The sequence below is a fragment of the Sceloporus occidentalis genome, unplaced genomic scaffold (assembly GCF_023333645.1).
Source record: "Sceloporus occidentalis isolate IW3139 unplaced genomic scaffold, rSceOcc1.0.p SCAF_422, whole genome shotgun sequence".
NCBI classification, from domain to species: domain Eukaryota; kingdom Metazoa; phylum Chordata; class Lepidosauria; order Squamata; family Phrynosomatidae; genus Sceloporus; species Sceloporus occidentalis.
The window spans coordinates 43,243-56,883 of record NW_028317402.1 but is presented as its reverse complement, the minus strand read 5'-3'; the positions used below and the strand labels follow the sequence as shown (position 1 = coordinate 56,883).

Sequence of the window (13,641 nt, the reverse complement as noted above, 5' to 3'; positions counted from 1 at the left end):
CAAGAAATAACCGACATTGCTGGGGACTAAATAAGGTTTAAAATATTAAATCAAAGGCACTGTTCAACCGACCTGTCTTATTTCAACAGGTTTGTAATGAAATGCAGCACTAGAAACTTAATTCCTGGTACTGATGAATACACAAATTATTCTAGAATCTTGTAACATTGTGTATCACTAATTTTTGTTAGAGACACTTCATTGTCATACGACAACAACCTACCTGCTGCTCGCTGGTTACGGGCTCTGCTGTAGATCTGAGCGCACCACCGGCTTTGGTAGCCTCTTTGTAGTCAGACAGAGCCAGTTGCCCATGGCCGGGATGAAGCCGATAGTGACGCAACAACCCTCCTTTTCCCATATAGGATTTCTCACAGGTGTCACACTGAAACAATGTATGCTTTACGGTGTAACTCTGAGGGACAGCCAGCGAACTACCCTTGGCCCAATCTTCCTCTTCATCGGCACTCAGCTCGGCATAGTCATCAGAATCTGATGGATGGCTGTAAGCCAAGTCTCCCATCTTGATAAATTTGTAGTCCTTCACTTTGTGCATCGGTGGACGAGAAATTCGACCGGAGCGAGTTTTTACCTTTACAGACCTTTTGGTCTTTTGCTCCTTTTTGGAAGATTTATTAGGAGCGGAAGAGGCTTCAGCTCTGGGCACCGGATGAGTCTTCTTCAGCGAAGCACCGTATGCCTGCTTACGCACTAGATCGGTGGGATATATGGTTTTTACAGAGCTCACCCCGGTTACTACTTTTTCTAACGACAAAGACGGTTTCTTCACAATAACTTGAGCGGGGCTTACAGATTCAGAACTTTGCAGGAGGAACTGCCGCTGGCCAGGCTGAGGCTTGATACGTATGATCTGAGCCCCAGCGGGACTAGGGCTTCCTGAACCGATCTTGCTTTGGACTGCGGGCTTCTGTGCACCATGAAGAAGACCGAGCCCTTGAGTCTTGTCCTCATTTAGCTGTAGTCCTGGAACCTCAATGCGAAAGGTTTTTAAACCCTGAAAAGAAATAGCCAGGCAGATAAAATAAGATACAAAAAAATACATTTTCAGGTTCTGCCTTAGATACCATATGGAATCCCATTAGACAGCCTAACATGAACTTGGGCACCATTTTTATTTAGGTTAAATGCCAAGCATGGTTGTTTAATACCAATACAGGTTCCTGCAATAAGGGGCAATCAGGAGAGCTGGCCAGAGGGACCCATGATGGGAGATCTACATAGTCACTATTAGGTTTTTTATGACATGATGAGGAGTCCATGTTTCATGTTAAAGGATCGGTTGAATTTACCGGTTATGTTTTATTTGAATATCTCTAATGAGGGCTTCCTGTACCAAGTCCACATAAACTGCTATTTCGGAGCCAGCCTCCACACGTGTGACCAGCTACCCCACCCCACGTGCAGCTCGGCACAGCCATAGGGTTACCTTGGGGCTGACAAGCCTGGTGACCGGGGTGACATTCCCCTGTTGCAGGGCCACGTGTTGGGCCGCAGTCAGCAGCTGCTGGGTCGCCGTCTTCACCATTGCTTGGGGCGGCGGGTGGCCCACACTGACTGCCGCCTGCTCCGGGGAACTCTCCTGAGTGCTGGGGTGCTGAAGCCATGTCACCTCGTGCACCTGCTGCCCCAGCTCTCCCCCCTGCACCAGGGTCCCGTCCGACTGCATGTAGTACACCATGTTGGACTCCCTGAGGCTTCGGATGACCTCCTCGCTGACAGCCTCGCTCGGCACCAGGGTAGAGACATTGGCGGCTGCCCCCTGCTCCACAATGACTTCCTCGGAGTCCTCCACAACGACCTGAACGTATTCACACAACTCCTCGGAGCTCACCACAGTCTCTTCCAGGCTGCCATGGGCACCAAACGCAGCCATATTTCTAGAGGAAGTGATGCCACAACGTCCAACCTCCGCCGCCATCTTACTAGGGGAAGTGATTCCGGCAAGGCATCAGACATGTGCGACATCCACGTCACCTGCAAATACGCAGCGGGTAGCCAGCGTAATATCAAAGCCCATGCGATACTCTTTCCTCTCCGTTGTAAAGCTTCGTAACCGACTAAACGTTATATCAAAACTATCGCCAAAAGGTCATCAAGGGGTGGGACTAAGGACCAGTAACAATACGGAAGCCGGCCGAGGTCAAAATGTCCCCCGAACGCTCGAGCTGTCAGCAATGTAGGCTGAGCGGAAGCTTGGCCCTGCTTAAGCGCTGTAATAAGAATCTTCTACGTCATGTCAAAAGATACAAAAAAAGTTTATCACATCTCTGTTTTCCCTTTAAAGCTGTGCAGTTTAATACCGTAACAATTAACGGAAACCGGACGAACATAATTTAAATAATAAACATTTTGAGATCACATATTATTATGGCAGGTAAAATATTTACTTCGATGTTCGTATTGTTAAAAATATATATTGTATTCTATTGCACTGGGGATTGGTAGTATTTAAATGATAAAAGGGTTTGTGTTTAAAAAAAAAATTAAAAACATTGGCCCGTACGGGGATCGAACCCGCGACCTTGGCGTTATTAGCACCACGCTCTAACCAACTGAGCTAACCGGCCAGCTGAAGGCCGCTGTTTTCGGTGTTCTATTACTTTTTTTTATAATAACACCATAAAATGGTATTGCATATCACCAGTCAAAAGCAAGGCAACAAATTTATAATATGATATAAAAGTGCATATACAATATAAAACCGTGGGGAAAATTCCATACGCATTCTATTTTGGCTTCATTCTAACTCTGATAGTTAACCATGACTCCATAACAATAGCAAACAAAAGTCTTTGCAAGTTGAATATGTATAATGACTACAAATAATTGCTGACAAATACGTTAATGCAATTTTGGCTGCAAACAAATGAAATTTAGCTGACAAATGTGGACACAACAATAAAAAGAATGCATGACATCATACTCCATAGAACGGTATTGGACGTCGGCGTTACCAGCGCCCGGCTAGCTCAGTCGGTAGAGCATGAGACTCTTAATCTCAGGGTCGTGGGTTCGAGCCCCACGTTGGGCGAGTGGTTTTTGCGCAGGCTCTAAGAAATAAAATTGTATTCGTACAAGCGATTTGAATACTTTAACATCTTCACATGTCGCTAGCAATATTTTTTTCTTTAATTATCTCTGTTTAACCTCATGCGGCGGCCATGTTTCCCGGAGTTTTTTTTAGCGCAATCGGAGCGGCGTTGAGCTTGCTTAGTGTGCGTAATACTGCGTATGACGTCAACGCACCGGTTGTCATGGCTGCAGACTGCAGACCTGGGAAGGAAGGTGTGAAGGCTTTCTCGGTTACCTAGGAGACGGGAATACAGTTTGGCTACCTGACAGCACAACCCGCGGAGCCGATGGGGGGAGATATCAGTGCTCTGCTGACCACCGGCCTGTACTGTCACACAATGAACAGTAAGTACAGGCTGCAAACGGACCCCAGCAATAATTCACATTACAGCCATAGAGGGGCAGCCATATTCAGGAATGGCACTTTATGATTCCATTCCTATACTATAAAGTGCCTTATTAACTCTACACCCCCTATGGACAGAACCCCCTGGAAATATGTGGGTTTCTCAACAGAGAAATAAGGGGTCTGGGTCTAAAATGAAATAAAGTTAATGTCTTTGCTTAGTTGCAATATGCAACAGGAAATAATTATATATTATATATATATTATAATATATATATATATATTATAATAAATATAATAATTATATATATATATATATATATATTAATATACAAATTGCAGTTACAAATACACAATGACACGTTGGTTTGATTTTATGTCGCACCTGCAAGTATTTCTAGTTGATTAGTGATAATAGGAAGATGATGAATCACAACATCATAATCCCTTCACTCCGCCACGCACCACACTTCCGCTTATAGTCATATCTGCTGAGAAATACTTTGAGATGAAATAAAATATGAAAGTTTTCCCAGTTTACGCAGAGGTAATGTAAGAACGTGCTACTTTACTGAGAAGATGGTAGATTAGTGGAAAAGCCTCCCAGCAGATGTGGTAGAGGCTAATACAGTGAGGGAATTTAAGCATGTATAGGGTGGGCATAAAGCTATGCTGAATCAAAGACGAGACCGACGACTGATTAGGGGTTTGGTGTTTACATCAGGAACAATGGGCAGACTAGACGGGCCGAATGGGTCTCATCTGCCCGCAAATTGTACGTTTCTAGGATTCAAATTTTAAAATGTTTACATTGCGGCCGTACGTGACCTATAGATCAGTGAAGCACCTGGTAAGCCAGCCATGGGCCACGAGCCATGAGTACATTCCCATCGCCACCTTTACGTAATAGTTATTTTAAATATCTTTATATATATATATATATTTTTTTTTTTTATTTGTTTGTTTATTTTTTGGATGTAATGAGAAAATTAAGAGAAAACAAAAACTCTCGAAAAATCAGGTTTAAAAATGATACAAATGAACGCAGAAATAGCTTGTGATTCATTTCGTTCTGTCTCATTCCCTAGGCTATAAAACAATAAGTAAGATCGGGGAAGGGACTTTTTCTGAAGTTTTGAAGACTCAGAGTTTGAAAGACGGGAATTTCTACGCGTGTAAAAAGATGAAACAGCATTATAAAAGGTAGGTGGCCCATCACACGTCGTTAGAACTAAAACCAGGGCTTAGAGGTTACCCAAGGAAGTTTTACCTTACAGGGTGGCAGATAAATGGAACAGCCTCCTGGCAGAAGTGGTAGAGGTTAATACAATGAGGGATTTTAAACATGCATAGAATAGGCATAAAGACCAAAAACAATGGGCAGACTAGACGGGCCCATTTGATCTTATCTGCCATCCAATTCTATGTTTTGGGACAAATCAACCAATTAAATCTATTCTTAACTTATTTCTCCAGAAATGTGGTTTATATCGGGGGGGGGGGGATAGGAGATCATGTTATACATCATGCGACACCAGCCGTAATATTTATGATATATTCATAGTTACAAGGAGGTGAATAAATAGTAAAAGAGTAGTTTATTTTTTAAATTATTATTTATTTATAATAATAATTTATTATTATTTATTATTATTTTTTGTTTTGTATAGCGCCATCATATTCCTTAGTGCTGTACCACGGGTAAACAGAACTTGACAACTGGTATAGCATAACTTTTAGACTTACAGAAACAAAAGGTGAGGAGGACCCTGCGCACAGGAGCTTACAATCTAGAGAAATCATCAAATACAAAAATATTACCGGAAAAAGCTAAGGATAAACAAAACTGGACAAGAATAGATATTGCGCCAGTTTAACCCCTTTTGCAGAATATTTTAATCTTTGCTGATGTTTACGTGGATGTCGAAGTTAGAAAGTAGCTATTGTAAAGTGAGGCTGTCCAGACCCATCGCCAGGAGCCGGCGTGCGATTAACCAGTTGGTTTGGGTGTTTTATTAAGAGTGTTGATGTTTGAGTGTTGGTTGCTATGACCTGATCTGTACTTATCTTTCCTTTTCCTTCTCTCAGCCGCATGTTTGCTGATGTGAAATGGCTCTTTAAATGTTATTAAATCAGCGTGTTGTTGTCGCTGCTAGTGTAACTATTCCTTTTGTGTTACAGCACAGAACAGGTTACCAACCTGCGCGAAGTCCAAGCACTGAGGCGCCTGAGTCCTCATCCAAATATAATAATATTATATGAGGTTGTCTTGTAAGTAATCATTTTTACATACGTTTACATACCTTTACTCTTTAGTCTATATGCAGTTAGTTGTATTTTTTTTTTTTTAAATGAGTGTTTTGGCCTCTTGCTGAACTTATTTCTGTGTTCTGAGCTCTCATAGATCTCTGTTAGAAGTCTATGTCTTATTGTATCGGGATAGATCCAAACCTTTAATGCTCAGATGCACTGTCCATCTACCCCCCAAGTTGGAGAGATCCGAGTATATAACAGAAATCCATCAGATACGGGTGGAGGGATCATAAAAAGGGGGGCGGGGTACTCAAGCAGGAACAAATTTAAATAGCAGACAACCCCGTGGCGCACCAAGCGCTAGGCAGCTGGATACTTATAAGCGGCTTGATCACACTTCACAGAATAGTTAATCAGCGCCTGTGAACAGATGTTGGTGATTACTAGACTCGGGCGCCGGCGAAGTCTTCGTGTTCGTCTTCGGGGGGGGGGTCTTCGTCTTCTACGTTTTGGGCGAATATTTGTATACGTTATTTGTATTTGTTCTTCGGATTCGTTTTCTGCTGCTTTTCTAGCCTACCTTAAGTCTTCCGTAGTATAGCAGGGGTTAATACGGGAATCCACGTATTATTTTTCTCACGCTATTAGTTTGTTTCGGGTTAGAGTGACTGTTAGCGCTATTAGCTTTTTCTCCCTTGTGGATTGCGGTATTAACCCCTGCTATTCTACGGAAGACGTACGATAGGCTGGAGGCGGGGGGGGACCTGGGAGATATTGAGGGATTTTTTCTTTACTAATAGACTAGCGCAGTATATATACGAAGACGATGAAGCAATGATTCTTCGCGTTGTGCGTCCTCGTCTACGTTTACCGGCCGCTATATTCGTTTGTTCATTATTCGGTTTGATGAATGAAAACGCAAAAGTTCAACGAAACACTCCATCTTCTCATTGATCAACACGATTTATATCTGTTTTCCTTACTATATGCTTAAAAGAAACCCTTTTCCCCTACATGGGGAAACTAGGTATATAGAATACAGAATAATTAGGTATTTCTAACATACTAGATAAGTGGTTATTTATGAGCGACTTGGTGATCGTCATCATGTGTGTGTTTTGGTAACTATTGGACAATGTTTCAAAAATGTACAACTTTTTCTTACAGTGACAGAAAATCCGAGTGCCTCGCGCTAATATGTGAACTGATGGATATGAATATTTACGAGCTGATCAAGGGTAAGCAGATGATCGTTACATGAATTTAAGCCACGAGTTCCAGCGGCCGGATACCGTCCTGTAAACATCAGCTAAAACATATCCCTGGCACAAGATCCGTCCTCGCTGGGCTATAGACACTTGCCAACGATTAACACCCAGGTGGCAACATCAGACGATTTAAATCATTCAATGTGAGAAGAAAGAATTGTATCTTACTTATTATTATTAATACAAATAATGTTATAATATTTTATGATTATCATCATTTATTTATATAGCACCAACAATCTATGAAGCACCTCTTACAATACATATATTCAAGGGGTATGACTAAAGTAGAATTGACGGACTAAGACATTAGTAAAAGGTGGGTAAAGAGGGCCTGGCTCAGAAGCTTACAATCTAGAGGGGATGGGAAGAAACATAAGGTAGGGGGAAAGGGGAGAGAAAGTGTGGGGGTTTTATTAGTAGAGGATACGTTCTAGCCGAATGGGTCGTAGGCAGAAGAAGTGGGTTTTGAGGTTTTTCTTGAATATTGAGAGGGAAGGGGAAGGTTGGAGGGTAGGGGGGAGGGAGTCCCATTGTTGTGGGGAGCATGAACGTTTATGAACGTGTTACCTGGCTGCTCGGTAAAGGTTTTCCCTTCTGAGACCGATGGCAGAGAGATAACTTTGTAAGGGCAACATTTACGGTCACAAACAGCAACGAGGTGTGGATCACAAGGACCATGAGGTCTCGTTGAGCTCGGTGTCAGGGACAGGGCAGAGGACCTGGACCAGAACTAGCAGACTGTGTCATTTGTAATCTCTTTCTTACTTTGCAAAAAGAATACGGACTCAACTTTAATGTCTTCCACCGAGACAGGAAGAAGACAACCGTTACCTGAAAATAAAATAAGAAATTACATGTACCAGCTTTGCAAATCCCTTGAGCACATCCACAGGTAGGTTAAACCCCGTAGCATGCGTTATTTCTGCCCAGGTTCATCAGCTTCCCCCCACTGAGGTGACCACAACAGCTTCTTCCCTGATGTTTTATAACCAAATTCTCCGTACGGATAGATTTAGACATCCAGTAAAACATTGTTCTAGGGCTGGTTCATGGGCTACAACCATCAGTAAAGCCAATGGTTCTCCTCCATTATGCCCCCTACACCCGGTGCTTGCTAATGGTGTGCAGCCCTTCACGATACAATCATTGTGCCGGTGACTACAGGCCACGACCGGTTTACAATTCATTCTAAATGTGTTTTTCTGGCAGAAATGGGATCTTCCACAGAGATGTGAAACCAGAAAATATTCTGATTAAGGTAAGAAACATCAGCCTTTAATTCATCCAAAAACAATGCATGGTGTTATTACGCAGAAGCGTAGCCTCTGGGTTCAGAGAGATATATCCCTCCCCATGAACCTTTCGACAAGGAAGGTATTTGAGAAGAAGCTCTGAAATAAACATTCTTTTACTTAAATGTGCTTATAATACAAATATTTTATTAGTGGTATATTCATAACGGAAACGTAGCTTTTACTCATCGTGTATTTGTTGCCTTCGAGAGGTAGAACCCTGTGTCCTGTTGGAAGATGTTAATGGTTCCTTTTTTTTTTTTTTACAGCAAGACATCCTAAAACTTGGAGATTTTGGGTCATGCCGTAGTGTGTTTTCCAAGCAGCCGTTCACAGAATATATTTCAACCCGATGGTACCGGGCCCCCGAATGTCTTCTGACCGATGGCTATTATACTTACAAGATGGATATTTGGAGCGCGGGCTGTGTTTTCTTTGAAATCACCAGGTAACCACTAAAACGCATACACTTCCAAAAACATGCAACTATGCAGGTAAGCAAGTCAAGGCAGGTGGCACAAAACCCGAATTCCCACTTATTACCTTGATTAATAATTACCCTAAGCTAATGGAAAGCAAACAGCACAGCTTAAGGATTTGGAAAGAAAAATAATAATCATTCGTGCGAATGCTGATATACAGTTGAAGAAAAAGACTTTTGAGGTCTTGAAAGCTATTGTGACCTCCTGTCCAGTGGTGGGTCCCAGAACTGATCTGCAAAGAGCTGTAGGGGGCAGAAGAAACATTATAAAGAAAGTGCCTATTCCTGCTATATCACATAGATCAGTGATATAAGCACTAAAGACATCTAGTGCAAACCACCTGTGTATATATAGCGTGTGCGTCCGTGCGTGCGTGCGCAGTACCGACAAAGTAATCATTTGTAAAATACTTTTAGCCTTCGACCGCTCTTCCCTGGATCGAACGAGCTAGACCAGATATCCAAAATTCATGATGTCCTGGGTACGCCAGCTCCTCTTGTGCTGAGAAAGTTCAAACAGTAAGTTTTCTCTTCTTTGCTACTTTTTATGCAATACTCACTATTTAATAACATGTAATATTGTATTATTGAATGTTAGGATGTTGTGAATCCAGTTGTCCAAAAGGAGTCCTCCTGAAGGCTGCCAACAAAGCAGGATTTTATAGTAATGCTTAGTAGATTTCTTAGTGATGAATCGCTGATTCATTAAAAAAAATCTAAACCTCCCAAAGAACACAAATAACATTTAAACGCCCAGTTTTTCAGATTCCTCTTAATATTCCACTACAGTTATATTATTTATATATTAATACATATATTTTTTAAATGATAATATATATATATTTTTTATTTTAATGCAGGTCAAGAGCAATGAGTTTTGATTTCCCGCACAAGAAAGGCGCAGGCGTTGCAAAGCTGCTACCCAGTATTTCCGCAGAGGGTTTATCCTTAATGTGTGCGATGCTAGAGTATGATCCTGACCAGAGAATAAGTGCCAAGGAAGCTCTGCAACATTCCTACTTTACAGAATGCAGGTACATCCGTGTCTTTACAACATGCTACACACGTGTCCAAAATAACCACCGAACAGCTTAATGAACAACACAGGATTTCTGCAGTTTGGCACAAAATGTCTTAAAAAATACTACGAAAAGGCAGAGCCCGCAAACGGATAATTGATAAAGAAATATCTAGAACTTATTCTAACTTGGCTCCTAGCTTCTTAAACCCTCCAAAATGAATACTCATTCGTAATCATATAACCAAACGATGAATAACACAATGATCCTGTTTTGTCTTCAACCCCAAAGAAAACCAAGTTAAGAGTTTAAATGTTACAAAGGGATTTATTCACTAAGCATGTGAGCGTTATGAAGAACTGAAGGGCCCCTCAGTAACTTCCTTCTACAATAAGGGCTGAGTTGCCCCCCGTAATGCATACTTAACGCAGTTTGATGATATTCAGTGGGGCCAGCTCAGCCCTATTGCAGCAGCAGATAAGCATGGGGGGGTCCGACGTAATGTATACATTCTGTTCACGGTCCCAGCAAGCCGTGTTTGATGAATACTCCAGAGTGTCCGTTACGGCATGAGAAAAATGGAGTAGACCTAAAGTAATATCCATGCAGTATGATCTCCATATTTACCCCCATTTCAAATTTTAGAACTTTAGAAACGCAAACCCTGCATCGTAAACTAAGAATAGCAGAGCAATCAAAGACCGCCGACTCCACCAACTATCTGCTGCGGATCGCAGGCCGGGGCCGGAGGCAGGTAAACGTTCGCACCCGCGGCACAGTAAGTTCCTATTCCAGAGGCTGCTGATCCATCAAATTCGCTGCATCACCTCTACCCGAAAGGCTAACAAGGTTATTAATAGGAGGGCCGCAGCTGCAAGCCCCTCGGTTTTGCGCTGCAACGTCTGCGGATAGCTCATTGATTACTTTTGCCGCAGCGCTTCCTTTTTGCCCCTATAAATCAAATGCCTCTAGGAATGTTCTAGATTAAGCATTCTTGCCATTCCAGGGAAGCTTAAAGTAACATAAAACACAGTCAGTCATTCTCAATATGCAGGGGATGTAATAATATTAAAGGGATTCAGCAAAGTGCAAGACGAAGGAGCTGTTAAAAGCTCACAGAGTAAAAATAAGAGAGCCGGAGGCACAGACGTAACATAAAGAAGCTTTACTTGCCTGAGTGGGTACTATAGAAGTGGAATAAGTATATAGTATAAGTGGAACAGCCATCTGATACCCCAAAAATGTTGGGGTATTAAATCCTTTCATGAAAGTGTACTACCCCTCCTAATGACAGAAGCTTCTTACCACTTAACCATGATTATATTTTGGGGTGAATGCACACAAATGATATATTATTTGTAAGCTCTCTTTTAATACCACTTCTTAGGTATACTCAATCATTTAGTATAAATATATATATTTTACATTTTATATATAATTTCGTTCATAGGTTAGGCACCAATTTAATTTCAGCACGTACAGTAATAGCCAACATACAGTTTATTTTTTGGGCTGGGGCTGCAAAGGTTTTTTTTGTTTTTTTTTTAAATAAAATAAAAAAAAAATTATATCTAGTGTGAAAAAGTACAGGGAACTTAATTTTTATATTTTGTCAGTTTAATTTTTTATTTTACTTCATGTTTATGGAGATCCTTTTGTGTCTTGAAAGACCTTTGGGATCTATTTTATGAGTCGGTACCCCCTATGATGTCATAGTGAAATCCCTGGACTGTGTGTATTTATATTTTAAAGAAATTTTTTTTTTTTTTTTTTAACAAGGTAGAAAAAATGTAATCAATGGCGCGTTGATAGCAGGGAATCAGATTAGCCTCGGCTCAAGTAACTTTAGAATTATGGGATCAAAGTGATCAGATTATTAAAATCTGACAGAAGTTAGTATTTGGGGAGATTTTAAACACAGAATTTAAAATGAAAGCAGCACAAGATTTCATCCTAAATTTACCTTCAAAGCTAGCGCTGAAGATCCTACCGGAACCGGTTACTCGGCATCACGGACCTACCTTTCCCACGGAGCTGCCAAAGCTTCACGTGTCTGAAGTGGGCAAAACCCTGACCTATCCGGCACTAAAGTTCCAGTCTGTGTTTCCAACCCCTGCACATAACGGAAAACTCCCACTTATACCAAGTATCAAGTACTTTGATGCCAAGGTAAACCCTTTCACCATGTCTTACTCAGCAACGCCATCTTGATGTCTTGTTTGCCTGTGGCCAGGGCCGGATTTCCAGCTAAGCCGCCATCTTTATGGTTGCCACTGGAAGCAAAGACGTCAGGCTTTACCAGTAAACCTGTCTATTGAGAACAATCTCCTACTTATCTATATACTATCCACTTTACGTACATACCTACGAGGGACCCAGCCGACCGATATACAAATCCGGCCCTGCGTGCGTGTCATTTCTATGTGTTGATAACGGAGCGGCCCGTCCATATTCTGATTGTTTGTTCTATTAACAGTTTGAAAACCAGCACCATATGAAAACCGCGTTGAAGCCATACCAGTTACCCTCCATTGACCGAAAAGGCGGCGGGATCTGAGTCCGTAGCAGTATTTTTACTCCAATGAAGAATTCAGTCCTGCCTTTACTACAGGAAATCAAAAACAATGCAGAAAAACCCTTTTTCCCCACCAAACAAAAAATGCTGTTTCTTACATCCTCTTTTTTTTGTTGTCTGTTGCACTTTATATTTTTAACAGTTATAAATGTACATGTTTGTTTTTACAATAATATAGGTATAATCCACAGCGGTCAGGAGAAACTATGTTGTCTGTATTTTATATTAAACTGTTTCTTATACAGTTTTACACCGCTTTCCTTAAACATTCTTACCTTCTGACATTTGTCGTCTTCTTCAAAAGACCTTTTCAAGGCGTGCACCGTTCCATCATCCGACCTTTCGGAATTCTGCTTTTTAACATATAAAATAATCCCTGAAAGTCTAAAATGAATCCTTTATATGCTATCATTTCTGCATAAAGTGTTCTAACCCAAATTCTAAGAGCCTCGGTGAAACTGGTAATAGTAAGTTGTCATTACAAAAGCCAGCAAATCAAAACAACTCAAACCAAATAGACTAATTCAATGGGTATTTAATGTCTAAATGATTTAATACAATGCTATTGACCATTTTTGTTTCGCGGTACCGTGGACGGAAATCGTGAAGAGGTCGTGGGAAGACGCACATAGTGTATACACTTTACCCAGGCGTTCAGAAATGCTTCCTTGTCTGCTAGTCATGTAGTGCTGGCAAAGTCATGTAAAGTTTGTCAACTAAAATTTATTTATATATATATATATATATATATATATATATATATATATATATATATATATATATATATATAAAAACAAAGGTTGAATATTTAACTTTATTGCAAAATATTAAACACATTTTTTATTTAGTCTGCTTGTTTTTTTTACAGCAGGCCACTAGCTAATGATTTGAGTATTAATACCCTTAAAATTCTAATTGGGGGAAATATATATATTTTATATATATATATATATATGCACGTATTTAGCAGGTGTGTATACATTAGAATTCTGATCTGACCAATTAAAACAAAGACTGCGTATGCAACACTTTTAATATTATTTTGTTTTTAATTAGAAATCACTATTTTCATATAATGAAAATGACTAGTGTAATGATCCAAATTCCCTCATCCCACAATTGAATTACATTATTTACACATATATTACAGCGCAATTAGAAACCACAATATTAAAATAAATGTTTAATAGATACAAAAGATAATTCTCTCCACGACAGTTTCCTTTTTTTTTTTTCTGGGAAATTTGTATACCCATTTAAAATTAAATTCTCTAATAGCATTTAAGTGCAACATTTTTTTTATATTAGATT

The 13,641-nt window shown here is 40.5% G+C and overlaps 1 protein-coding gene and 2 non-coding genes across 3 annotated transcripts; 2 read left to right on the top strand and 1 right to left on the bottom strand.

Annotated features, from left to right (window-relative positions):
- The first annotated feature begins 1,975 nt into the window (after window positions 1-1,975).
- LOC149272697 (MAPK/MAK/MRK overlapping kinase-like) lies at window positions 1,976-12,312 on the top strand. Its single transcript, XM_089506779.1, has 12 exons — window positions 1,976-2,012; window positions 4,528-4,642; window positions 5,621-5,710; window positions 6,860-6,930; window positions 7,777-7,855; window positions 8,173-8,221; window positions 8,525-8,703; window positions 9,154-9,255; window positions 9,597-9,770; window positions 10,401-10,509; window positions 11,727-11,924; window positions 12,232-12,312. The coding sequence occupies exons 1-12, from the start codon at window positions 1,976-1,978 to the stop codon at window positions 12,310-12,312; spliced, it is 1,284 nt and encodes a 427-aa protein (XP_089362905.1).
- TRNAI-AAU (transfer RNA isoleucine (anticodon AAU)) lies at window positions 2,515-2,588 on the bottom strand. The gene has a single exon. It is a non-coding gene; the product is annotated as a tRNA-Ile (tRNA).
- On the top strand, window positions 2,980-3,052 carry TRNAK-CUU (transfer RNA lysine (anticodon CUU)). The gene has a single exon. It is a non-coding gene; the product is annotated as a tRNA-Lys (tRNA).
- Window positions 12,313-13,641: the final 1,329 nt, after the last annotated feature.

Coding starts and splice junctions, on each gene's coding strand:
- LOC149272697 (XM_089506779.1), top strand. CDS start 1,976: ATGTGCGACATCCACGTCACCTGCAAATACGCAGCGG. Junction 5,711..6,859: donor ATATTATATGAGGTTGTCTT/GTAAGTAATCAT, acceptor TTTTTCTTACAG/TGACAGAAAATCCGAGTGCC. Junction 7,856..8,172: donor TCCCTTGAGCACATCCACAG/GTAGGTTAAACC, acceptor TTTTTCTGGCAG/AAATGGGATCTTCCACAGAG.